This window comes from Arvicanthis niloticus, chromosome 5 (genome assembly GCF_011762505.2).
Source record: "Arvicanthis niloticus isolate mArvNil1 chromosome 5, mArvNil1.pat.X, whole genome shotgun sequence".
Taxonomy (NCBI): domain Eukaryota; kingdom Metazoa; phylum Chordata; class Mammalia; order Rodentia; family Muridae; genus Arvicanthis; species Arvicanthis niloticus.
The window spans coordinates 101,375,911-101,402,548 of record NC_047662.1 but is presented as its reverse complement, the minus strand read 5'-3'; the positions used below and the strand labels follow the sequence as shown (position 1 = coordinate 101,402,548).

At 47.2% G+C, this 26,638-nt stretch overlaps 1 protein-coding gene across 10 annotated transcripts; it reads left to right on the top strand.

Annotated features, from left to right (window-relative positions):
- The first annotated feature begins 395 nt into the window (after window positions 1-395).
- On the top strand, window positions 396-26,310 carry Phf24 (PHD finger protein 24). Of its 10 annotated transcripts, XM_076935144.1 has the most exons (11): window positions 1,019-1,154; window positions 6,084-6,210; window positions 12,479-12,627; window positions 17,771-17,822; window positions 17,934-18,152; window positions 18,817-19,002; window positions 21,881-21,959; window positions 22,241-22,446; window positions 22,766-22,926; window positions 23,249-23,347; window positions 23,649-26,310. In XM_076935144.1, exons 4-11 carry the CDS (start codon window positions 17,775-17,777, stop codon window positions 23,743-23,745), a joined length of 1,095 nt encoding a protein of 364 aa, XP_076791259.1. In that variant the 5' UTR covers window positions 1,019-1,154; window positions 6,084-6,210; window positions 12,479-12,627; window positions 17,771-17,774; the 3' UTR covers window positions 23,746-26,310. The 10 variants fall into 10 exon arrangements, with proteins under 10 accessions (XP_034359600.1, XP_034359601.1, XP_076791255.1 ...); XM_076935141.1 differs by having other exon boundaries at window positions 1,018-1,154; window positions 17,771-18,152; XM_076935143.1 differs by lacking the exon at window positions 12,479-12,627.
- The last annotated feature ends 328 nt before the right edge of the window (window positions 26,311-26,638 follow it).

The window sequence follows — 26,638 nt, the reverse complement described above, 5'->3', positions numbered from 1 at the left end:
AGTACCTTTACACTTGGCATTTTAAATATTAATTTGGTGATAATATATAGTTCTAAATTTATGTAAATTCTACTTAAAGGACAAAGTATCTCCTATAAGACCTGGAAAAGGGGGTAGGGGAATACTAGAGGCTCAAAAACTAACGTGATGTGTGTTTGATAGACACAAAATAGATGTACAAGAAAATGAAAGTGCCTTTAAAATGTAGTTTAGATAAGAGGGATCTGGGCATGTGTACACATCGTCTGTTACTTTCCCAATTCTAGATACTTTGTGACTTGGTCTTTTTCTTGCCCTCTTCAAAGCCACTAGTTTGTTGCAATGCGCGTTATAGTTCTCCGAAACACTGGCCCGCCTGACAGACTGGCTGTTTCGCTAGTCTGAAGGCTGAGGCTGCTGCAGCAAAAGTGGGTTACATGACCGTACAGCTCTGCTGCTGGAGTTAGAGGACCAATAGCCTCCGACAAAGCGCGCTGGGCGGGATGGAGTAGCCAAGGTCTTTGTGAAGGTTCCTCTGGCCACTCCCGAGCCCAGTGGGAACCTGAAGGTAAGTGCCTCGTGGTGAACCCGGTGACCTGGGTGGTGCGACAGAGTCGGCTGGCTGAGTTTTTCCCACCACGGACAGGTGCTGATGGCAGCATCCACACGGACCCCCGCTCTGCCCTGAGTGTGCGCCGGTGGGCGAGTCCCCGCAGCCCCTGCAGCGCCGACCGGGGCCAGCTCCTGGGGCGCGCTGACCTTGCCACGGGCGGCTGGGCTGGCGCAGTCCCCGCGCCGCATTGCCGGCTGCTCGTGCGGGCGCCCCCTGGCACCAGGACCGTCCGCTCTTCCGCCGCCACCGCGCGCCCGCGCTCCCACCGCGCCCCACGCCCGCGGCCGAGAGGGCTGCACGGACCACGCCTGAGGCTCCAGAGGGTGGGGCGGCGCGCGCCCACGGGCCGGCCGAGGGCGCCTCGCGCGGGTGCACGCGCAGCGGGTGGGCGTGCTCAGGGCGCGCGCCGCTGCCGCCGCCGCCTCAGCCTGTCGCGCCGCCCGCGCCGCCCGCTCCCGGTGCTCGGCCCAGCACGTCGGCTCCGGAGCGGCCGTGGGCAGCGCGGGCCCGCGGCGTAGAGTCCGCTGGCCTCGGACCCGCGTCCCGCACGCGGACTGTCCCGGTAAGCGAGGGCGGGGGCGGTGGGACCCCGCCGTCACCCTGAGGGGCGGGTCTGCGGTCCCAGACTCGGATGCTGGTGTGGGAGCCGCCCCCACGGGGCCCCTGTGCAAGTAGATGCACCCCAGTGACCGCTGCCTCTACTCGTGGGACGGGCATGGAGGGAGACGCCCAGGGCGCTCTGCACTTTCTGCCTTGCACAGCCCCAGTGTGGAGGCACCCTCCCCAGGCACCCAGAGAGGCCTTCTGTGTAAGTAGAGTGACATCAGGGTAGTCTCTGGACTTGGCTCCATGGGAGAATATCTGGGAACCTCAGGGACTTTCTCAGTGGTATTGGTGAACCCCAAGTGATCTCAGTCTGTTCCCCAGAGATGACCAGAAAGAACCTTTGACTGGAGAAATGGGATCCATTTGTAGCATCATAGCTCCAAGGACTTTGGCACTAACCTCCTGGGGGACTCAGTGTGCCCTCGCTTATCCCCCCTCAACATCGTGGAAAGGAGTGGGGACTCTATGGGGCCGTGGCCTTTGTTCATTCCAGTTCTCACACTGCCCCCATTAGAATGCCTCTTCTGAATGAAGCCCAGTTGGCTTCAAGCTGGACTTTAGGGGAGACTAGAACTGCTTGTAAGAGCACAGAGCCCAAGGGGTACCAAGACCAGTGAGACCTCCAAATCAAAGATATCTGACCCTGTGAACTTGACTATCCAGAAAGAGTACGACCAAGTTTCTGGAGGAAGGAATAAGGGGGAGGGAAGCATTCTTGAGACCCAGTGTGCCAGGCACTGTGCTAGATGTGTTTAAACATCTTACATAATACTTAACAACAGCTTCATAGAATTGCCCCATTTAAACATTAGGTATTTGTGACGCAGGCTTAGTACTTTGCCCGAGATCACAAATGATGAAGTGTCAACAAGGGATAGAAGACAGAGTGGATGTTTGTTAGTAAGTTGTGTTGAAGTGCCAAGCGTGGAGCTTTGCAGTGGCATATAGAAAAGGTGATGCCTCAAGGAAGGAGGGGGAGCCGCGATTGCCCACTTCATCCCGGCTGTCTTTCGGCTCGATGCATGGCTTCCCTTGTTGGTAGCACTACTGTTTTGGTGTGGTGGGTGGTCTTTGTCGGGAATTGCTTGGGAGAACTAGAGGAGCCACCTTCCCTGCTGCAGGACCTTGGGGGTGGCCCTGCATGTGCACCTGTGGACACTAATCCACAATACCACCCAGGACACTGCTGAAGAGTTCTGTATGAGAAGTGGGCGGGTGGAAGCATGGGAGCCAAGGAAGGCTCACTGGTGGATCTGTGGTCCAGGAGAGAAAGCATAAACCTGATCCAATAATGCCCCTTGGCTCACCCCCTCAGCACTTCCACTGCACCTGAATCCTGAGGGTATGACTTTGGGCCCAAAGATAGATTCTTGCTTCTTTTCCAAAAAGGGAGTGTGAAAGGGCCAAGCCATGGAATTTACCACGGAGCCATTCTGGGGTGTTCTTGTTCATCTTTGTCCTCTCGTGCACAGCCAAACCTAGTATCCTCCTTTAATAAAACTATTCTCCCAGAGCTGGGCTCCAACGAGGAAGGGCCAATCAGAGCATAGCTTTATCATATGTATACTCAGGCTTGGTCCTGATTTTCTCTGAAAACATATATGCCTACTTCAAAGACGGAGGCAGGGGGCTTGCCACAAGTTGAAGGCCAGCCTGGGCTACAAGAGAGACTGTCTCAAAAACAAAACCAAATAAACAAACAAGAAAACACTGTATTTCTTCACTGGCTATGGTAATATATGCCTATTATCCTGGTACTTGGGAGGTAGAGGCAGGAGAATCTCAAGTTCAAGGCCAGCTTGGGCTGCATAGAAAGTTCTAGGCATTGTCTCAAAACCAAAAGATAAAAAGAAAAAAAAAAAAACATGTTTCTTTGGATGTCTGGGATTACATAGTGAGAAGAAAGAGGAAGCTTTCAAGGAAACTGGATAACCTAACTGACCAATTTGTTCCTTAAGTACTCCTTAAGCTCCTTTAAGGATCTGGTGGTTGTAGTACCTCATGCATAGCTCAACAAGCAAATCTGACAGATGTTCATACTGGTTAGCATTTGATATAAAGTTGTTTATAATCCCCTTTCAGCTTAAACCCCCCTCATTAGTTCAGCAACATATATATATATATATATATATATATATATATATCACTATAATATACATACATTATATATACACATATGTTTGTATATATATATATATATATATATATATATATATATATATATATATAGTTTTAAGAGAAAACTGAGTCCAAACCTGCAAATATGGTGGCATTTGTCCTAATTCAGACATTTTTTGTTTGGTTGGTTTATTTTGTTTTTTTCAAGACAGAGTTTCTCTGTGTAGCCCTGGCTGTCCTGGAACTTTCTCTGTAGACCAGGCTGGCCTACACTCAGAGATCTGCCTATCTCTGTCTCCTAAGTGCTGGGCCAAAAGGCTCTCAGATATTTCTTGTTGGAGGAGGAGGAGGAGGAGGAGGAGGAGGAGGAGGAGGAGGAGGAGGAGGAGGAGGGTCATCTTTTCATTGAGGACTCTGAGTATCACACTCCCTGGTAACTTTGGAAAATTACTTAATTGATGTAAGTGCTCCCCAAAACTTGGATCCTCTATTCCATCTCCTAATGTCTAGTATTGAGTAAACATTAAATTTCAAAACTTGTCAGAATAGTGCCTGAACCTAGCCTGTGTTTGATGGGTGTTACCGGGTGGCCTTAATCTTCTCAAAAACGCTTCATTCCAAAGGGAAATAGAGGAGAATGCCCTTCCCCACCTGAGTCCACACAAATAGGTATGGACTTTCCATAGAGTCTCTGGCCACACTGTAGCCATTTGCTTCTTCCATCACTTCACTGCCCGTGTATTTTTAAATGCTTCCTTTTCTTGGAATATGGATAATAAAACCTCCCCAGGTCCATTTTCCACAGCTCCTTGTTTCTCTGAGCACACCTGCTCTTAAGTGGATCAAATTCATGCCACTAGTCTCCCATCTCTTCAGCTACAGCATCTGTTGTCTTTCAGTGCCACATGCCTGTCTCGCCATGCCTCCTTGTTCCCCGGATTCACTTATTCCTATCTGGTGGAAACATCATTATCTACTCTGTCTTTCATTCTTAATGACTACATTCTGATTGGAATTGTTCTACCAGCTTTGGACTGAGAAGCATGGGCTGTTGGTGTGCAGCTGGAGACACAACTCTTGGTTCCATTATAGCATCTCTCCATTCCCCACCTAGCTCCCAGCAACCCTCTCAGAGGTCTGCACACACCCTAAGTGCTGCTGACCTGCCAGCATTGTGCTGTATAAACAGAAGAGTTCTTGCCCTCCAGGAGTTTGCATAGAATCAGTGTGCATTTTGTCATTCAATTATAAAGTGCAGGAAAAGTATGGGGGGGTGGAGATACAGCGTGACAGGCTATCCGTGGCGGGCAGTGTGAGTGTACCATTTCCCAGGTATCACGCACCGACAGTTAACTACTAAGATGAACTTCTTCAAGCAGCCACACTCCAACACCTGCCAAAGTTACTCTTGCCCATACGTATTGAGCAAACTGGTCACACGCACTCTTGCATCCTTATGCAAGTCATCTGTGTGGATAGCACATTACAAGTTACATATTATGATCTCTGTTTGATGGAGACTCATGTTGCTATGGTCTTCTCACTGAAACACTAAGTGAGATGGCTGCCTTACCTCCTTTTTCTTGTGTTTGTTCTTTAAGTTTATGTCTCCCATAGACAAAGCCCAATGGTTACTACAGCCACTCCCTGCTAGACCTTAGGTTGTGAGAGAGCTCCTTGCTGGAGAGCTGTGAAAGGTCAAAGTGCACTCACTAGTCAGCCCTGGGCTTTACCAGAATTGCCTTTGATCATCCTGGCCAAACTCCCCTCCCTGCCCCCTACTTCCCTGAATTCAAATGAATATTCTCTTTTAAACAAATATTTTAGGCACACTACATCAAACCAGTTCTTTGAGCTAATGCTAATTCACATGAGTGCAGATTTCCTGGCCTATTTCTATCCAGCACCAGGGCTGGATAGAAATCACTGCCGGCTTCATAACTCTAAGTCATGGTGGAGTCTCCATATAGCTCCATGCTTGGCATGTGTTTTTACCTCTTCCTGGAATGCTTTTTTTTTTTTTTTCCCTCATCCACTGGGTTAACTCCCACTCATCTTCAAAATTTAGCTCAAGCAACACCTTTTTTTTTTAATCCTACACGTATGCCCCCTACACATGCACATACTCCTGCATCCTCACAGGCTGAGACTCCATTTCTTCATCCTACTAACAGCTATCAGCACTTGGTTTGTGCCTAACACATAGTAGGCTGCACAACACACACACACACAGCCTATGGACTCAATAAGCAAGCGAGTGGCAATAGTTAAAGTGTAATAACTGCATAAGTGAAGCCAAGCCTGTGCTTTGGGGACCTAAGAGCAGAAAGCAGGGAGTTGCCTCTCCATCTTGCTGGGAAAATTCACTTGCTGAGTGCAGTCCCCCCCAGCCAATCACTGCCAGTGTGATGTTCCTTAACTGTTGCTCTGCTTCTGTGGGAAGTCAGAGCTGTAGCTCTTAATGAAGACAGCCCAATCCCCAGAGGCTAAAGATCATGCCATCATTTTGTTCTCATGTATATTAAAGCTTTTCGAGCTCTCAGTAAATATTAAGCAGCAGCAGGATGTGACCCTCCCTGCTTCGTAGCCTTGAGCTGAGGCTGGGAGCCAGTTTTACTCGGTCTTCAGCCCGTCTGCTTCCTAGAATCTCCAGAAAACCTCTCTGCAGTTCAGATGTCTGTCTTCCTGGATAAGCAGAAGTGGGCCGAAGGAGTTGGGGAGGGTGGCTTCAGGGTCTACAGTCATGAGAACTGACACCAGTCTGTAGGTTACCGCCAGGAGACCGGCGACTAGAAACAGACTCCCAGGACACTGAATGGAGAGACTGGATTCCTAAAGCGACAGGCAGAGGAGAACTCCTGGACCACTTGGGTTGCCTCAAAGACCTGCAGAGGGTAAGGGAATTCTTCATGATGGCTTTTGCTTAAGTTCTTCAGGTTGATGTTGATGTGTATGTGAGCTCTGGTCCGTGCTGTATACTCTAAGTCATGACTCATAGGGCATGACCCTTCTTGGGGTCAAATAACCCTTTTACAGGGGTCACATAACAGATATCCTGCACAGCAGATATTTATATTATGATTCATAACAGTAGCAAAATTACAGCGATGAAATAGCAATAAAATAATTTTATGGGCGGGGGTCCCCACAGCTCAAGGAACTTCATTAAAGGGTTGCGGCAGTGGGGAGGTTGAGAACCCCAATCTGATTTTTACAGACCCCTGGTTCTGTTGGTTTTCTAGACCTTTGTAACTTTTACCTTCTGTGTTAAGTGTGTAGCTTTCCCTGAGGTTCTTAGTCCTTTAGCTATAGCCTTCCAGGAACAAACCTGTCTACACCTGCATGCACAGACACTGCTCTGTCTCAAGCCCAGGACCAAGGAGATGCACTTTCAAGCTTCCTTCTTGTGCCTTAGCAAGCTTCACCCCTGTGGGCCAAGCTATAGTCATTGGGACAGAGAATACATACCATAGCCCTGGAAATGGGCGTTTCTCTTGTCTTAACTTTGTGGTTGTAGGAACTGGCTAAATTAAAGTGCTCATCCCTCTCACCTATAGCCAGATCATAGCAGACACTGTCCTTTGTCACCATAGCAGAAAGTCACCCATAGCTACCATAAGGTCGGTTTGGTTGGTTGGTTGGTTTTTGGTTTATGGTTTATGGTTTCTCGAGACAGGGTTTCTCTGTGTAGTCCTGGCTGTCCTGGAACTAACTCTGTAGACCAGGCTGGCCTCAAACTCAGAAATCTGCCTGCCTCTGCCTCCCACCTCCCAAGTGCTGGGATTAAAGGCGTGCGCCACCACTGCGGGGCTAAGGTCGGTATTCTTATCCTCAGTGCCCTGACCCACCGTTCAGGCCCCACCTCTGAGGAGGCAGCGTGGATGTGATACACTGAGTTGACACTATATTTCTAGAACTGAGTTCCAGAGCCTCGCTCTGATCACATTTTTTGGCCAACTTTGGTTTTGTCTTCTTTTGTTTTTCAGTGCTGGGGATTTAATCTAGGAGCCCATGTATGTTACACAGGTACTCCTCCACTGAGCCACACCCCAGGCCTCAGTTCAGTTTTCTGAACTTGAGTTTTGCTAAATTGCCCAGGTTAGCCTTGAACTCACTTCACAGCCCAGTCTGGCTTTGAACTTGTTGTGATCCCTCTGCCTCAGAGTCCTGAGCAGCTGGAATTATAGTCCTAAGCAGTCCTAAGCAATTATAGTCCTGACCAACACTGGTGAAAAGAAAGGATACTGACACCATGTTTGCAATAAACTGGCTTTGCCCGGTCATCTCAGCAACATTCGTGTTCGTGTTTGTGAAAGACGGTGGGAGCCGTCCAGATTTTCTACCCTTTGTTTTCATTTCTTTTCTTTCATTTGTTTCTTTGATTCTTTCTGTCTTTCTTTCCTTTCCTTTCTTTCCTTCTCTTTCTTTCCTTCTTTTTCTTTCTTTCTTTTTCTTTTTTTCCTTCTTTTTCTTTCTTTCTTTCCTTCTTGCTATCTATTTCCCTCTGTAAATCAGGCTGGCCTCAAGCTCAAAATGATCCTCCTGCCTCAGTCTCTTAATGTTGGTATCACAAGTAGATGCCACTACACTCAACTTTCAAATATCCCTCGGGTCCCTTCTTCTCACTTAGGGGTTACTCTGCCTGTTCCTGCCTAGGAACACCCTCATAACCTCCAGAGACTCCCTTTTGATTGCTCTTGGGCCTTGCAAACAGCTGCCATTTCTGTACAAAGGATAAGGCTCGAGTGAGTCAATGTGCTTCTTGTTAGCACGCTGAATAAGGAAACTCCTGCCTATTAGCAGGCTGCCCTCAGCCGCTCCATAGCCACAGATCTTTATAGAGAGAGCCGGGGCAGAGGGCTTCCCTTGCTGCCTTCGCCTTCCTTATTTCTTTACCAGCTCCTGCTGTGGAGCAAAACCTCTCCACTCCCACTACTTTGCCCTTATAACGAATCCCATTACGTCTAAGTAGGTGCTCTGCAAAGAATGGGTGTGTCTGCACACACTTTCTGAGCTGCCCACATATTCATTCTGCCTGACAAATACATCTCAACAGCCTTATCCTGCTGAAAGGAAGATTCTGACGGTTGCCACTTTCATGGCCCCCTGTTCACACTGTCAGCTGTACTTGCTCACTCTGTGGTCTCCCACCACCTGCCCTATCCCTAAGGTCTTCTTTAAGCCTCTCTTGTATACACCACAAAATCTTGATAGTCACACCATACCTGAGATAACATCTTCTTAGCCCCTTTTCATTCTTGTTGGAGAAGGAAGAAAAAAAAAAAAAAGGTTCCACCCACCAGCCAAAGAAGTAGTCATCCAGAACAATTTGTGGGTTCTTTGCGACTTCACTTCCTTTTAGCTTGCTCTTCTTCACAGGCCTCCTTCCAGCCCAGGAGAGGCCAGACTTTCTCTCCAGGCGGTCCTCTTACCCATTGCTAATCAGGGCCACTTGTTTCTGCAGGAATTGGAGTTGCCTGTGTTAATTCCTCAAACACCACAGGTGCCATATCTGCTGCTTCAGCAGGCTCGCTTTTAATCAAGGTGTCTTCTGCAGTCCTCTTCATTAAGCATGAAGAGACTTAGCCTTATTCTTACGGCTTAAATCTGTTGTGTCCTCGAGGTTTATAATCAGATCACAGCCATGCCATTTCAAAATGATGACAATAAAATGAACAAACAGAAAAATGACTTGAGGTCGTGTTTGGGTTGGAGCGGCTTCCTATTAATGGTTCTACTTCACAGTTTTTTGCCTTAGGGACATAAATCGATCTAGGAAAATGGACCTTCTCCAGCAAAAGGAATAGCCGTGTTCACAGAAACTGTGGCAAAGAGCAGCGTGTTGTTTGCTTTTTTATTTGATTATTTTGATAGTGTGTGTCAGCTCTGTCTTCATAAAAGTTCTTCCAAAAACTAAACTCCCAAAGCAACTGCAGGGACTTCATTACAGCTGAGGGATTCTGGCATCTTCACAGAGTGAGGGCTCCTAACATGGAGCAGCGGGAGGAAGCAGAGCTGCAGTGTGGACGGACTCTGTGGTCCAGCCGCTGCTACGCTGTTGATAAGTCACTTCTCGAATAGAATGATGCTCCTAAGCGGCTGAGCTTAGGATCCCGTATTACGTCATCAGAAGCCAAAAGCCAAAAGCACATACTGGTTCTCTCCCCGTGGATTGGTCTTGGAAAGTGATTTAACTGTGTTCGGGGTCTTCAAATAAATGCTTCCAACCGAGGTTCAGCCCATGCCTTCTAATCAACATAACAGCCTCATCACTGCTGTCAGGACTTCTGACATAATTTCTAATAAAGAGGCGCCTCCTATCTATTTGGAGAACTGGTTCATCCCCTGTGGCCCCAGGAGCCACGTGGATACTGCCGAGCTCTGGGGTTCTGCAGCCAGTTACACTAACAAAAAACAAATTAATTTATTACAAATATAAGTGTATCTTATACTTGCTATGCCTTTCAATCCCCTGGAGTTTTTTACAGACTCTCCCTGCTCCCATAATCCAGCTAACTCACCATTGGGAAACCATCACTCTTATCTTTGTGTTTCAAAACATTAAGTCAGTTTTTTTTTTTTTTTTATGATTTGTCTATTAAGTTATTCTGCAGTTTCCTATTAGAGTTCTTTCTACCCTCTTACGATTGTTTTTTTTTTTTTTTTTTTTTTTTTGTTTTTTTTTTTTTTTTTTTTTTACTGTATCAGTAAGGCAGAAGGGCATGATGGTACATGGCTTTAATCTGAGTCAGAAGGCAGAATCAGGTACGTATCTTCTATGTCAAGGCCAGCCTGGAGTTCCAGGTCACCCAGGGCTACATAGAAAAAAAAAATCATTAGAAAACATTGCTTTACAGGTGCCCACCTTTCAACGGGATCCGTCTGTTGGGTCAAGTATGTTTCTCCTCCCTCCATTCTCTCTTACTTCATCCCTCTCTTCTTCCTTTTCTCCACTCCTCCCATCATTTCCCCTTAAAAATATAAATCTATTCTCTTGCAATTCTTGGAACCAATGGCAGGACACAGTCTCAACTGGGCTAACATGAAGGTGTCCATTCACAGGGGTACACAGCTCTCTGGAGGCTCCAAGGGTGTACCTGTTTTCTTTCCCTTTTCCAGCTTCTTGAATCCACATGCATTACTTGGCTCAGGACCCTTTTTTTCCTCCAGTGACAACTGCAGTCTCTCACATCTTCCCTGTGTCCCATCACAGAACTGGCTTCCTTGGCCAGTCTGTCTCTAGTAGACCCCCATCCACACAGACTGTCAGAAGCAGCAGGTTTCCTTGTGTTCTTGTGTTACAAGTGGCCATCTTTAAATCAGAAGGAAGAGTGTGGCAGAGAGCCTGCGTTAACAAGTCCTGGTCTCACTCCTAGCACTGCCAAAGAAAAAGAAGTACAATTCTTTAATGAAAAATATTCACTGGGAAGTGGTAGCACATACCTTTAATCCCAGCACTTGGGGAGAAGAGGGAGGTGAATCTCTGAGTTCTGGGCAGCCTGGTCTACAGGGTGAGTTCCAGGACAGCCAGGGCTACACAGAGAAACCCTGTCTCAGGAGGAGGGGGGGGCCCAAGACCCTGATTGTACCCCCTAAAAAATAATGAATTGAACAAAATGTCTCAAAAGACATTTAAAAGACTTTTATATGGAAAATAAATACATAAAAGAAGTGTTCACCATGCTTAGTCACCAGGAAAACACAAATCTAAGCTACACTGAGAGTCACCTCACCCCCGTCAGAATGGCTGTCACCATGAAAACCAGCAGCAAATGCTGGCACAGCTATTGGGTTGCTAGTCCAGTCTCTATGGAAATAAGCATAGAGGTTCTAAAAAAGAAAAATCTAAAACGAGGCTGCTATAGCATCCACTCCTGGGTTCTGCACCTGAGGGAATCTAAATTAGAATACACTGGAGATAACTAAGCCAGGCATAGTGAAATTTGCCTGTGACCCCAACACCCAGGAAGCTATGGTAGGAGGACCCCCAACATCCTGGCCAACCTAGGTGAGTTCCAGACCAGCCTGGGCTACACAGAGACACTGGCTCAAAACAACAACAACAACAACAAAGTAGAGATATCTGTACACTGTTTTTTGTTGTTGTTTTGAGACAGATCTCACTATTAGACCTGGCTGATCTGGAGCTTCTGTGTAGACCAGGCAGACCTCAAACTTAACAGAGATTGGCAGGCAGCCTCTGCCTCCTGAATGCTGGGAATTAAATGCCCAGCCACACTCACGTTTATTGTGGTGCTCTTCACGGTAGTTGAGCTAAGAGATGCCCATCCACAGGTGAGCGGGAAATGAAAATGTGAATTTATATACAATGGAGTTTGCTCTCGCCATCATGCAGTGGAAAATACTTACAGGAAAATGAGGGGAACTAGAGACCGTCAAGTCAAGCACATGAGACAGACTCAATACTTCACATTTTCTCTGATATGCAGAACGTACATGTTTATAAGAGTTATGAAAGTAGAAGGGGATTGTTTTTATAAAGAGAAGATGACTAGTAGGAGAAGGATGAGAAAGGGCAATTCAGAGTTCAAAGTACACTCTATTACATGTATGAAAAATCATAACGGAAGCCATTTGTTTGTACAATTAATAGACACTAGATTTTTTTTCAATGATTCCAAATCACTGTACAGAATCATTATCAGGGTAGTTTTGTTTTTATTTTTTTAATTTATTTCATGTATATGACTACACTGTAGCTGTCTTTAAACACACCAGAAAAGGTCATTGTATCTATCCCATTACAGATGGTTGTGAGCCACCATGTAGTTTCTGGGAAATAAACTCAGGACCTCTGGAAGAGCAGTCAGTGCTGTTAATCATCTCTCCAGCCCCCTGGGGTAGTTTTAATAAAACAAGAATTATCAGGAACCATCACATATAGTTTAAAAAAAATCATTCCTAATCTTTGGGTTCAGTTACAAGTTCACAAATAAATACTTTTATATACAGTATTTCTTCATAAAATGTACTTCTTACTCTGCATTGCAGTAAATAAATAAATAAATAAATAAAATTAAAAATTGGGGATGGGCATATGGGTTTCTGGTAGAGTGCTTACCTAGCATTCCTGAGGTCTTGGGTTCCATCTTCAGCTGATCTGTTTTTTAAATTGAAAACATCCCACCTAATGTATAACAGGAAAACAGTGGACCTGGATATATAAATGCATGTATTGAAAATGGCAGCGGATGGGGACTGGAGAGATGGCTCAGTGCTTAAGAACACTGGATGCTCTACAGGGGACCTGGGTTGGATTCCCAGCACTCACATGGTGGCTGACAACTGAGGTAACTCCAGTTCCAGCGGATCTCACGCCCCCTTCTGGCCACTTTGGGCAACGCATATGTAGTACACATACATGTAGACACAACACACCTACACATAAAATAAAGATAAATAAATCTCCTTAAAAGGAAACAAAAGTAGCAGGGAAGGGTTGTGTGTTCGTTTGGCGTCCCCTGCTTGGTGCAAGTATCTCCAGGCCTCCCTGCCTAACAGAGCACGGCTATTGCCCGTGAGGCGTCTGGGCTGTGTTGGGGTCATAGACGCACTGAGAACCCCACTGAGACCCCTGACTACTTTCATCAGGTCCTTTGGGCTTGTACATGAATGCAAGAACATGAATGCTCAAAATGCCTAAGAACACATGCTCCCAGGAGGGCTTTAGCAGATAATCCAAAGCAATAAAATATCTCAAACTAAAGTTAGCTGCCAACTCAAGGAAAGGGAAGAGGTAGGGAAACTGGAAAATATAGAATAGAAAATGTGAAAACTACCTACATCCTTTCTTTAAAATTTAGATCCTGAGTTTGTTTCTTTTCTGTTGCTGTGGTAAGTTACCACGTATAAAACGTATGAAAGAGAGAGTTTAGTCGGGCTTATGATTCCAGACGGATAAAGTCTGTAATGGCGGAGCGACCAACCTCATGGCGACAGATGGCTGGAGAAGCAGCTGATCGCCCACATTTTGATCCACAAACTGAAGGCAGGGAGAGCTAACTGGGAATGTCCAGTCCTTTGAAACCTCAAAGTCCACTCCCCAGCGACACACCTCCTCCATCAAGGCTGCCCAAACAGTGCCACCAACAAGGAGCCAAGTAGTCAAACACAGGAGCCAGCCCACGGGGCCATTCCCGTTCAAAGACCACAGGTCTGTCACCAGTCTTCGGCACGCCCCGGTCATGAATGGGCTGCATATTTTGGACCTGTTTCCACAGCAACACACTTTCACCTCAGTGTTTATCATACTCTTGACTCTTCCCTGGCCCATGCTATCCATTTTTTTTTTTTTCTTTTTAATGTTAGGAACAAAGCATCTTAAAAAAAAAAAAAAAAAAACACTTAGTTTTTGAGATTATTTATTTATTTATATCCCAAGTGCTGCCCCCTCTCAGTCCCCCTTTCAGAGACCCTTCCCCACCCCCTTTCCTTCTCTTCTGAGAGGGTGTGGCTCCCCCTACCCTGGCATGTCAAGTTTCAGGCAAAAATTTGTATTTATTTGTTTGGGAGGATCAACGTGTCTGTGTAAGGGCAGGTGCTTGTGAGGGCAGAGGGCATCCAGTCCCCTAGAGATGAGGTCAGAGGTGCGTGCAAGCTGCCACACGTCAGTGCTGAGGCCGAGGCCTGCGTCCCGTGCAAGAGTCGTGTGAGTTTTAACAGCTGCGATGTCTCTCCTGTCCTGTTTTTTTTTTTTTTTTTCAACTGGAAGGAGGAAAGTATTTTTAATCAGAATTTAGTTTGAGGGCCCGGAGAGATGGCTCAGTGGTTAAGAACACTGGCTGCTCCTCCAGAGGATCTGGGCTGAGTTCCCAGCACCTGCGTAATGGTTCACGGCCATCTGTAACCTCAGCTTTAGGGAATCTGATGTCCTTTTCTGGCTTCTGAGGGCTCCAGGGATGCAGGCGGTACCAGACAGACATGCTCTCGAAATACTCATGAAAATAAAATTATTTTTAAAAAGAATCTACTCTGTCCACTAAGGCACAAATTCCTAGATCTTTTCAATAAACCTTTGCCACTGTGACCCTGTAAGACAGTTACTGATAGACAGTAAACATTCATTAGGTTTTTTTATATCGGGGGTTTTTTATTCTTTTGAGTTGTGTCTTAAATTTTATAAACTAACAAATGGAAGAGGCAGGTCTTCTCAGTTGACCAGTTCAAGAATAGGTTTCTGTCAGGTATGATGACGGCACTCATGAAGGCAGAGGCAGGAGGATCTCTGTGAATTTGAAGCATGTGAATAGTGAGCTCCAGGACAACCAAGGCTACATAGTGAGACCCCATCTTTTAAAAAAATGGGAATATGAATTTTCTTGGTAACAATAAGTTACATGATAGAGATGTGTATCACTGTGATGCATACAAACAATAAATATTTCTAGAAAGAATATATGGCCATCATCAGGCATAGCATATAGTAAGGTTTTATTTGGAAAAGCAAGTTCTTGACAATTATCTGAAAAGATTTGGTTTGGATTTTCTACACACACACACACACAGCTCTGTGTGTGTGTGTGTGTGTGTGTGTGTGTGCATTTGAAGGCCACAAAGCCAATTTTGGGTGTCATCCTGGGAGCGATCCACTTTGTTTATTGAGACAGTGTCTCTCATTGGGACTTGTGGACTAGGCTGGATTTGCCGCAGACAGATTCTCTCTCATTTCCTTATGCTGTGATCACATGCACACCAACATACCTGGCTTTTTCTGGGGAGCTGAGAGTCCAACTCAGGTTCTCATGTTTGCATAGCAAGCACTTTACAGACTGAGCCACCTCTCCCGGCCTTTAGTTTTGTTTTTCTTGAGACAGTGTCTTATTCTGTAGCCCTAAACTCACAGCAGTTCATCTTGCCTCACCCCTGCCCCCACCCCCCAAGTGCTAGAATCACAGGCACCAGGCCTGGCTTTGAGAATGTTAACATCTGTTACATTCCAGATACCTCACCAGGGTGGAGGTAGGTATTGTTCAGGGTGAAGTAGTCAGAGGGAGTTGGCATTGATCAGATAATCATCCCATTAAACACGTGGTGAGGAAAGTAAGTGCTCTGGAGCAGAGAGCGTGGCCCCAGAAGCACTCCAGCCTAGAGTCTGCAGTGACTTCCCCAAAGGAAGGACACTCAAGCAAGCTGGAAAGAGTAGGCAGTAATTGGGGTGTTCATGTTTCCCAAAAATAGAGAAAGCATGTCAAATAAAGACACAGCAGAGCCAGCAGAGCTTGTAGCGCAGAGACGGGCAGGAAGTCCGAGTGTATGTACTCACATACGACAACGTAAAGGCACAGATCTGAGGCACTCTACCCTGAAGGCTGCAGAAAGCCACTGATGACATTCACATTCATGCTCGATAGATGTTCCTGAGTGTCCCAGGGATGTCCTTAACTTAACATGCACAAAATCCAATGATTCCTCTTCCTTATCTCCAACTTTCTGGCCATTCTTCTAGTCTATTTAAAACTGCCCTCTTCTATTTCAGCCTTGGGCCAATTAGTTACCAGTTTATTCCTAAAATTCTCTATTTCATGGTGACGAATGCACTCAGTGCCATGCCTGCTCTTACCTCAGTTGAAAGCCTCACCATCTTACCTGGGCTAGCGTGTCTTCTAATTGTATCTACCTTGCCTCTTACCCACTGCCACCTTTTCCCCAAAATAAACTGAAGATGGCTTCTCACTCATTCCCTGAGGTCCACTGTGACCCGGTAGTGTGGTCTCACAATTTTTTTTTTAAATCCTTAAAAATAGCCTGATTGCTCTATAGTTTGTACCACGAAATTTTACTCATTTAAAGTGTAGCACTAGATTATTTTTAACATATGTACAGTTATGCAATCATCACCACACTTCAACATTAGAATAAACACCTTTGTTGCCCCCAAAATAAGGCCAGACCCAGCAGCAGCCACACACCCCCACAACCCTTCTGCAGACCTAGGGAAACACTGATCTATTTTATTTCCCTAGATTTACTGGACATTTCACACAAATGGAATCCCAGAACCTGTATTCTCACATGAATATCTCCTTTGAAGCTCATCCATGTTTAGTGTATGCCAGTACTTCATTTCTGTGAGGGAAGACTATCCCATTGCATGGATAGGTAGCCTGGAGTTCTGCTTGCTTCTTTTGAGTCTGATGTTTAAAGGCGTGAGTGGTGTGGTGCTGTCCCATCTGCATTTCCTATGATGAATGCCTTGAACAAGTACTGTTCAGTAAACCTTGATTGGAGTGTGCCAAGGGCACACATTCTGCAGCCGACTCCCACTGAGCTCTCAGAGTAGAAAGGAAAAGACGGCTTTGCACTGTGCAGTGTCACGTCCCCGCTTTGTCACACCGTACTGTGGTCCTGCAGAGGAAGACAGGGGTACTATTCCTTTTATGTGAAAAGTTACAGACCTTGAACAGTGTAAAGGCAGAGGTGAAGATGTGAGCGTAACATGAATAAAGTTAGGGGAGCACAGCACCCCCATAGAGCTTGGATAGACAGGCTTACCGTCTGTGAGAGACCCACCAAGGGGTGTTTCTGACCTTGGCCACACACACAGAGGTGACAGTTTCACGAGTGCCTAATTCAGAAGTCTTCCAAAAATAGAAATCCATTCACTCTGGCTGGAAAATTAGCCAGCACCGGATGAGGACAGACCCTGGGTGGAACTGTGCACAGTACTTCCTGGAGGCGCTTTCTTTCAATCAGAAAACCTGCAATGTGTTGAACCTCCATTTAGGGGAGAATTAAAACTTAGTATCTGGAGTCCCAACCACCTCAAAGTAACAGAGAACTGACGCCCTGGGCTAAATCAGCTCTCAACTAACAAGGAAGGCAGATACCATCACACATATGTATAGTACTATATACTTAATTAAGCACTATTTAACCTTTTCTTTCTTGTATATAGTGTGTGTGCTCTGTGTGTGTGCATGTGTGTCTCTGTGTGCCTGTGTATGTACATGTGTGTGCATGTATGTCTATGTGTGTCTGTATGTGAGCCTGTATGTCTGTGTGTTCATGTGTCTGTGTGTGTGCCTGTGGTGCACATGTATCTGTATCTGTGCCTTTGTATGTGCAAGTGTATCTGTGTGTGCCTGTATATGTGCATGTGTGTCTGTGTGTGTGCATGTGTGTCTTTCTGTGTGTGCATGCACACACAAATGTTTTGCTGAGGTCAAACCCAGGGCTTTGAGCATTCAGCACAAACTTTCTACTGGGGTGCTATATCAACAGTCCAAGTTTGTTATCCTCATGACAGCCCTGTGCAGTGCGCTGAACAGATAACCCTCATCCTATAAGAGGGAAAACCAAAACTAGCTAGCCAGTCAGAAGCAGAACCAGAGTCTTCTGACGTCTTAGCGTGTGCTCTTCCCAGTATGCCTTGCTACTAGGAGCCATGATGACACTATGTAATAGTACCTGCCTTTTCCATGATTTTGTCCACAGAGCCATGGGGGTGTTGATGTCGAAGCGGCAGACGGTGGAGCAGGTGCAGAAGGTGAGCCTGGCTGTGTCAGCCTTCAAGGATGGGCTACGGGACAGACCTTCCATCAGACGTGGGGGTGAGCCACCAGGGTCCCGCCGCGGCACTGTGGAGGGCTCTGTTCAGGAAGTACAGGAGGAGAAGGAAGCAGAGGCAAGTGCCCCCGTGGTCCAGGAAGAGAGCAGTATCAACCGTGCAGCCTGGGAGCGGCTCCGAGATGGGCGTGGAGTTGAGCCTGAGGAGTTTGACAGGACCAGTCGATTCACACCCCCTGCCTTCATCCGCCCCACCCGGAAGCTGGACGATGACAAACCTCCAGATATTGGCTTGGAACCCCGGGAGCCTGTGAGTGTTCTATTAAGGCAGGATTTCCCTGTCTTAGCCTTTATAAGGATCAAAGAACAGGACAGGGAAAGCTAGGTGTGGTTTAAGTGACACTTAGCACCAGAAGATGGAGTGGAGTTCGGAACAGTCCTCTTCCCACAAGACAGGTTTGGATGTGTCTCAGTGTAGGTTGCTTGCCTTACGTGTTCAAGTCCGTGTTCTATCCCCAGGACCATAAATGAAAACAATATTTCATGTGAATAAAAATACTAGGTAAGTCTTGAATTAGTCACAGGGAAGGACTTGAGTTTTTTCAGTAGTAAGGAATGGTGGCGTGGCAGTTCTTGTGCTAACCCACAGAGGGTACTAAGCCTTCCTTGGAAGGGACTTTTGGGAAACCGAGAAGGGGGACCTGGGGTAAGATACAGTGGCTGGGAGTTTCTACTGGTATGTGGTATCAAGAGAGGTAGAGTGTTAAATGTCATCTAATGCTTGAAACAATCACTCACACAGATTATTCTCTATAAAATGCTAATAGAATCCCTGTTCAGAAACAGTAACAGCTCTCAGCAGCTTCCTGGTGCTTGTCCACCAGAAAGAACGCTTACAGCTTCACTGTGGCCCTAGAGAGACCCGTCCCAGGCAGCAGCCATCTGTACTTTCAAACCCTTCTCGTTCCTGCAAGGTTGTCAGCGATGAGATGTGTGACATCTGTGAAGTCTGGACCGCCGAGAGTCTCTTCCCATGCAGAGTCTGCACCAGGGTTTTCCACGACGGTTGCCTGCGCCGCATGGGCTACCTCCAAGGGGACAGTGCAGTGGAGGTGACCGAGATGGCCCATACAGAGACAGGCTGGAGCTGCTACTACTGTGTGAGTCTGGACTGCAGGGCAGTGGGGAAACCTGGCATTCTTCCCAGAAGCCTACTCTTAAACATGACTGTTTCTAAGCAGTGACTAAGGGAGTTTCCAATAGTGCATGCAAGGGTCCTGGAGCTAGAAGATCAGGTCTTTGTTGTGAGGTGCACTATATGAGACTTAAAAAAAATATGCCAGTAGCACACAGGCCCAATTGTAACACGCCAGGCCTTGCCAAGTGTACTGCAAAGGGAGCAAACCACACTCAGCTAAGAATCATAAAACGAATAGGCCTAACCAATCAGACATAATTCTGCATAGGGCAGTGCTTTCTCTAAAAGTCTGTGGCTGTCATTCCTTGTACTAATCTGAGAAACCAACCTGGCATTCCGAAAGGTTTGCTTCCAGCAGAGGGAGATTCTGTTACGGGAAAATACTTAGTCCTGTGGTCCTCATCTGACCTGCCTGCGGCCTGTTAGAAGCCTTTGTTCTTCATCTCTGAAGTGATCATTATGTGAATTGAAGAGCTACACTGCATTGATTCAGAACTCTGCAAACTATATATAAATGCCTTCCAACTTCTAATAGCAAAAGGGATGTAAGGTGTCTGCTGAAAGCCCGACACATAGCCTGAGTGGAATCCCGGTCTTTCCTGCCTGCTGTGCGGATATCTTCTCTGCTCTCTGGCTCCGTGTAAGGAGCAGCTGGCAACTGTCTTCTTCTGCTGTCTGCAAAAAGTAGATATGTGCTACTTTCTGACTCTCCATCTATGGCTAATCCACAAAATGAAGCCTACAAGTTACTTCAGCTACTGAAATACCGTCCCTGTAGAATATACCACACCAGACTCTTCTCTATAGTCTTCTCCTCCCCCTCTGCCCAATCTCTACACACACACACACACACACACACACACACACACACACACACACTGCCACCTGACCTACAGCAACCCTGCTTGCCAGTGTGCTGCCAGCACGAGTCTGGGTCAATCCTGTCCCTTTGCTGTCTCCCAGGGATGCTCTGCTTCCTTCTCAGCTCTGCTCGGGTCCAGCTGCCTCCACCACCTCCGCAGGCCTTCTGCACACCCTTCCTCCAAGTTCATCCTTTTCATCCCCTCCATTCACAGTCATACATCTTAAGAGCATTTCACTGTCTCCTGACTTCACATCCAGTGTGATCTCCTCCTTCAGTACTTTGTTGAGTTGGCTTGTAATGAGGTCATCAAAGATCTTCTGACTGTTTCTCAGGCATCTTCTTGGTCAGCCTTTTTGAATAAAATATTTAACATTTCCTTATTTCCTCCTTTTTCTCCTGGCAGTTAAGTATTTTCTAAAATTTATATAATATATTCAAACTAGAGAAAATGTTTCCAAATAATAAAGTCACCTATGCAAGTCTGACCACTGGTAGCGCCACCTGCTACATCAGGCCATAGTCTTGGCTTGGTACCCAGTATTGCTGGCCTCTTCCAGCCTTCTCTGACCATTCTTTCTCCACACCTGTAGCTTGTTCCAGTTCTAAATGCTGTATTCCTCAAGATTCCTTTGTTTTTCTCACTGTATTCGCTGTCTCTGCATGACTTTGTCCTATAACCCGCTATCTAAATATTAACAATGCCCATGCCTGTGCCCAGACTTAAATTTCCTGACTCAGAGGCTTATCTATCTTGATGTCTCACCAGTACTTCATGCTCAGAATGCCCCCCAAATTAATTGATTTTTCTGCCTAAACCTGCTCTTTCTCCATTCCTTGTTTCTGTGAACAGTAATATCATTCACCAGTTTCCCAGTCCCAGCTCTTCCCGTACCCTCACCCCTTACAGTCTGCAAATCAGCAGGTTCTGATGATCTCTGACATTTCTCGCTTCTTCCCCTTCCCTGTTCCCTGGATTCAGCCACTCATTCTTTTCTTACCTGTGCCACTGTATCAGCCACCTGGCTGCTCTCCACACCGCCAGATTTTGTCTTCTAATCCATTTTCCACAGAAGTCAGATGTCTGATCATGGCAGCTGGCTCTCTGTGCGTCCTCATAATAAAGGAATGGCGTGTCCTTAGAATAAAAACCTGAGTTACGGGGCTCCACCAAGGCCGTCTGAGGAGGTTCACAATTCACTTCTAGTTCTCCTGACTCCCTTCACACTCACATGCAGCAGCCACACAGAGTACCAAATATCACAGTGCTGTGCACACGCTGTGTGCCCGGCACACGCCGGGTGCTCAACGGGTGTTCACTGACAGAGTCAGCAGGTTGCTTATGAAACTCATGAGATGTCTAAGTCTGCTCTTGGCTGCTACTTTAGGAGGAAAGTTTAATCTTTACGGAGAAGCTTCCATAGCAATGCTGACAAAGGAAGACCTCAGTGCTTTTTAGTAATTAAACTTCTATGACACTATAAAAATTCATTTTGCTTAGGGACGTTTCAAAACCATTTAAAGTTGCACAACCCACTAGAAACAAGGCAATTTGTTTTTTTTATAACTATAATATGCTTTAAGCCTGGCCACAAAGCCAGTGCACATAAAATACACACACGCTGAGCGTCTGACGGTGGAGCAGAGTGCCCAGCTCCCCTTACCCCCACAGAAGCTTTGGGAGATGCTTCTGTGGCATTCCTAGGTCAGCTCACAGGCTAACTTGGAAGCAGGTATTGAATAAAGAGACTAGGCCCAAGCCAGGATATCTGAATTCTAGGGGGGATTCATCCCCAGAATCATACACCTCCAAGCAGATCTCCCCTCTTGCTGGAGTCTCAGTCCCTTGACAGTGGCGGGGCGGTTGGGATCAGGGGATTTTACCTCCTCTCTGGTGGAGATGCTGTTTCCATCCATCTTAGCTTTTCATTTGTTACTGGCCTGTGTGGCCACTGACTCCACTTTCCCTTTCTTCCAGGACAACCTTAACCTGCTGCTTACGGAGGAGGAGATGTACAGCCTCACAGAGACCTTTCAGCGGTGTAAAGTCATCCCTGGTACGCTGGCTGGCACTGCTAAGCTGGCCAGGCACATTCCCTTTGATCCTTCCTGGGGTGGATGTTGGGATTTGGGGAGTAAGGGTGAACACGTCCTTGCTCCAGAGCTGTGGGCCAGCAGAGGCACCCACACCCACCACAGTGCCCCCGAGCTCCTCTGGCTGTGGGAGGCATAACTCGACAAGAACTGGGGCTGCTGGGGCTCTGAGGGTGCCTTGGAGGGAGTGAAGGTGTTCAAGGCTGAGGAAGGTGGCCGTGGACAGCAAGGGTGCCTCCCACAGATTGCTCCCTGACACTGGAGGACTTTGTGCGCTACCGCCACCAAGCAGCAAAGCGAGGAGACAGCAACAGGGCCCTGACTGATGAGCAAGAGGAGCAGGCAACCCGCCAGTTTGCAGCCTTGGACCCTGAGCATCGGGGTCACATAGAGTGGTCTGACTTCTTGTCCCACGAGTCCCTCCTGCTGCTGCAGCAGCTGCGTCCCCAGGTGAGGATGGCGGTGGTGAATGTCCATGGGTGACAGAGGCCTAAGATGCATTGCTTGGCATGTCAGGGAATTGTCTAAGCAAGAGCGTGTATCAGGAAAGGCTTCCAGGTCCATCTAGTGACAGATGACCAGTGACCAGGGCTGAGGAAACTGCTCAAGAAGACTGGCTTGTTCTGGGCCCCTCTAAAAATGTCAGGATATCAAAAAGGCTCTGGGAACTTCTAAGGAGGGCAGCAAGGGTTTGTAATGGAAGTGCAATTCTCTGTAGTTTTCAAGGTGTTTTCACCTTATCGACCTTAACTTACCTCTTCTTCCCCAGAACTCTCTGTTGAGGCTTCTTACCGTCAAGGAGAGAGAACGAGCCCGAGCCACCTTCCTGGCACGGGGCAGAGGAAGCACCATCAGCGAGGCAGAGTGCCACCATGCCCGGCACTCTTGGTTCTGCAAACGCCTTGTAGAGGCTTCTTCTTGCAGTGTCAGGTCTGCTCCTTACCAGCCCTGCCCTGCCTAGCCCCTCTTTCTTAACCCTCTTTCTTAGCCCTCCCTCTTCCTCTTTCTACCTGGAGGTGCTTGGTGTAACATGCGCATCTTTTCCATCTTATTGGCAGAAGATCTGCCTGTGAACTAGGTAGAGGGCAGCATCCTATTGGCAGTATGTGGGACTGCGTCTGTCCTAAACTCTCTGCCGCCCCATCTCAGAAAGACTGGGCAAGCATAGCTAGGTCCATGGTTCACCAAAGTTTGGGAGGAGTTGGGACCTGCTGCTGTCCCACTGCTAATCCCATGCTCTTATGCCTGGCAGTATCAGCCATGTGGGTCCTATAGCAGACAGCAGCAGCCCAGCTGCCAGCAGTAGCAAGAGTCCGGAGAAGGCCCCACCGCCCACAGAGCAGGAGTCCAGGTGAGCTGAACCTCTTCTTTGCTGTCTATAGCCCCACTGGCATAACACCCATGTAAATAAAGGAAGGCATTACCACTTCTACCCCAGAGTATAGAAACCAGGCTCCAAAAGGATACATTTGACCCCAGGTCTCTAGTTAGCTGATCTGCTAACTTTGTAGCAGAGCCAGCCCTAACCATAGTAGTCAGGGGGCAAGCTCCCCTGAGTTTTGTCTAGTCCAAGGCAAACTGCCACTGGGATTGGGCCCTCTGGCCTTCAGGATCTGTACCTAGCCTTGCAAACCTGTTCTCTCCCTCTGCAGATATGTGGATTGGCCCACCTTCCTAAGAGAGAATGTCATCTACATCTTGGCTGCTCGTCCTAACAGTGGAGCGATCCACCTGAAGCCCCCAGGATAGGTGGGAGAGAGAAGCTCAGTTCTGGAACGGTGGCAACCTCTCTTTCCTTTCTTTTTTCTTTACCAACCTCTGGCACTGAGACTCATGGGAATGGGACACTGCCAACATCTTAATTTGTCATTAAGCTTTATGGCACTAAAGCCACCGTTCCCCTCACAACAGAGGCAGTATGTGTATTGCCACACTGAGAAGCCCTGAGAGCTGTGGCATTAGCTGCTATGGACCACCTCCTGCCCTCACATCATAAAACTACCTGCCACCTCATGCATACATATGTGCACATGCACATACAGCCACACATATGCCTAGATATCCATGCCTTCAAACTCCTGGTTCTTTCTTCAGTGAAAAAGGACCAAAATCCCTTTGTTGAGCCCCCATGCTTTAGATAAGAGGGTCTCTTCTTGTTCTTTTTATTGGCGAGTTCTGATTCCCAGGAGAAAGAAGGGGACAGATTAAATTCACTTCCCCTCCAGGAGATGCTGAAAGGTCCCCTGCCCACATGGAAACCCCCTTCAGTGATGACCACTGTTATTCGTAAGTGTTTGTATGTCCCTCAGGTGTGCCATGGTGGGAGAACAGTTCAAAACCATCCTGAAGTTTGTGTTTAAATTCCGATTCCTCATGATAGAGAAGGAAACTAGCTTGTGGATTTCTCCCTGGAGAAATTGGAGACAGTCTCTCCAGAGACCCAGAATTCTAGGAACTTTTCAACCCAACTTCACAAGTCCTTAGCATAACAGGAAAACCAAGATGAGACTCCTGGTCCCTATTCTTCAAATGGTCCAAAGCTCTAGGGACCCAAGAGGAACAGATACACTGGCAGGAATCTCTCTACGTGAGATGCTGTAGCCTAAGTGGAGACCTCAGAGGCTGATGGGGATGCAGAGAAGAAAAGAAAATTCAGGCTTTTCCTGCTTCCCAGTCCAACTCAAGCACAGACACAGACATGCAGGCTGGTATGGAGGGAAGCCAGCCTCTTACAGAGGAGCTCTGCAGAATACCTAGGCAGCTGTGCTTTTTAAGAAGCGACAACAAAAGCCTAAGAAGATCTGTATCTTAACTGTCAAGAAGTTCTAGTCATCGTCAGAAGGGGGACAGTGTGTTCTTCTCCCTTGCCCCAGTTGCTGCTTCTCCCTGCTGCTCACTCCAGGTCTTCCCCTCTGTGCTAGGAGATGGAGCTAGCCTGAGAGGACCTTGTGGACAAGTGGAGAACACTATGAGTGTAGCAAGCTTGGCCTGGTTCTGAAGCTCTCATGTCTGTACATGGTGTGGGTCAGCCCTTAGACCTGGAGATCCAGGTTCTGATTTCTATTTTCAACCAGATGACTTAGGTATGGGCAGTTCTGACAACTAGTTCTTTAGGAGAGAATTGAGTCAAGTCCTGCAGAAGCTCACATTGTCTTCACTGCTGGAAGCACTCGTACTAAAGTGGATAGTTTTAGGAAAGGGAGCATGCTGCTCGGTGTTGAAAGGCTCAGATGCCATGGGCATCTCCAGCCAACCCTTGCTGAGAGCCCTGCATGCTCTCTTCCTGTAGGACCTGTCTGACCTAGAAGCAGGGTGGTAGGCTGCTGGAGACGGATTATTTAGGACCAAAATGAAGCAGACAGGAGATACATGTGGATTCATTTTGAAACCCACAGCTTTTTAAAAAGTATTACTTAAAGCTGGGCATAGTGGTACATACCATCCCCTTAATCCCAGCACTTGAGGAACAGAAGCAGGTGGATCTCTATGAGTTGAAGGCCAGACTAGTCTAAATACAAGTTCTAGGCCAGCCAGGATTATACAAGTGAGACTTGGTCTCAAAACAACAATGAAAACAACTCGGCCATGTTCCCAGGAATGATCAGTAAGATGGCCCGTTGTTGAATTGAGTCGAAAACAAAGCACAAGCCTGCTGGGCTCAAGGACTGCATCTGTCTGTAGCAGCCAGCCCCGGGGTTTTCCATTGAGAAGATTAAAGCATGTTAAATCCAGGGGTTCTTGCTCACTCTTCCGATGAGTCATCCCTCGCTCTCTGTGGCTGTGGGCTGCTGAACTGCACAAGACACTTTGAACAAAGATAATTTATCTCTGGGCTTTGGGAATTGGACAGTGTTTTTCTGCCACTCCCCAGCTGTGGACACTGCGAGTCTCTCTTTTGTTTTATGGTCCTTTGCAGACCAAGACGATGCTTACCAATTTGGAGCAGCTGTTTATTGCTCACGTACAGTTGAATGGCAGAAGACCACAGGCTGAATCAGACTGACTGGGTCCAGAGGCTTGCAGAGCCAGCCCCTCAACTTCTCCTCCAGGACGGCACAGGACAGCTGACCTCTTCTCCACAAGCATCTAGTGCTGTTCCAAAGGGAGGGCCCGTTGCTCCCTAGTCGGTTGTTACAGAAGCCCGCCCCAACCCAGTGTCCGTAATCTCTTTAATGTGGCCTCCCCGAATCCCCCTGCAGTGTTTATAGAGGTACACTTTCATTAACCTAGTAAGACTCATTCCCTTTCCAAGCCTTTCTATCACTGTGACTGTCTGAAATTCTGCCAAGTGCAAAGATTAATGTCTGGCTCTGATGAGGGTATGAGAAATATTTCAGTCTTTCCCATCTTGGCCGCCGAGAGTTAAGATCAATGCTTTTCCCAACACCGTCCATCCTGAACTCCAACCGAGGACGGCTTGGGTTACATATATGCTTCTCTGAAGACCAGCTTCCCCAAGCCTGGTTTTCATCAAGAAGCTCTCCTCCCTATATTCTATTTAAATACGGGAACATCAGGATGGCACAGCAGAGCTATGGGGACAGACTTGCTGATGGTGGCTTAGCGCTGCATCATCTCTCCAGGTCTGTCCCTTGGCCTCCTTCCCCGAGGCCACCCTTCCCCAGCAAAACATTTGAGCAGT

What these genes read in the sequence shown, in the direction of transcription:
- Phf24 (XM_034503710.2), top strand. Translation starts at nt 17,775, where the DNA reads ATGGGGGTGTTGATGTCGAAGCGGCAGACGGTGGAGCAGGTGCAGAAG. An exon ending in GCGGTGTAAAGTCATCCCTG is followed by an intron (nt 21,960 to 22,240) that starts GTACGCTGGCTG and finishes TGCCTCCCACAG; the next exon opens with ATTGCTCCCTGACACTGGAG. An exon ending in TGCAGCAGCTGCGTCCCCAG is followed by an intron (nt 22,447 to 22,765) that starts GTGAGGATGGCG and finishes CTTCTTCCCCAG; the next exon opens with AACTCTCTGTTGAGGCTTCT.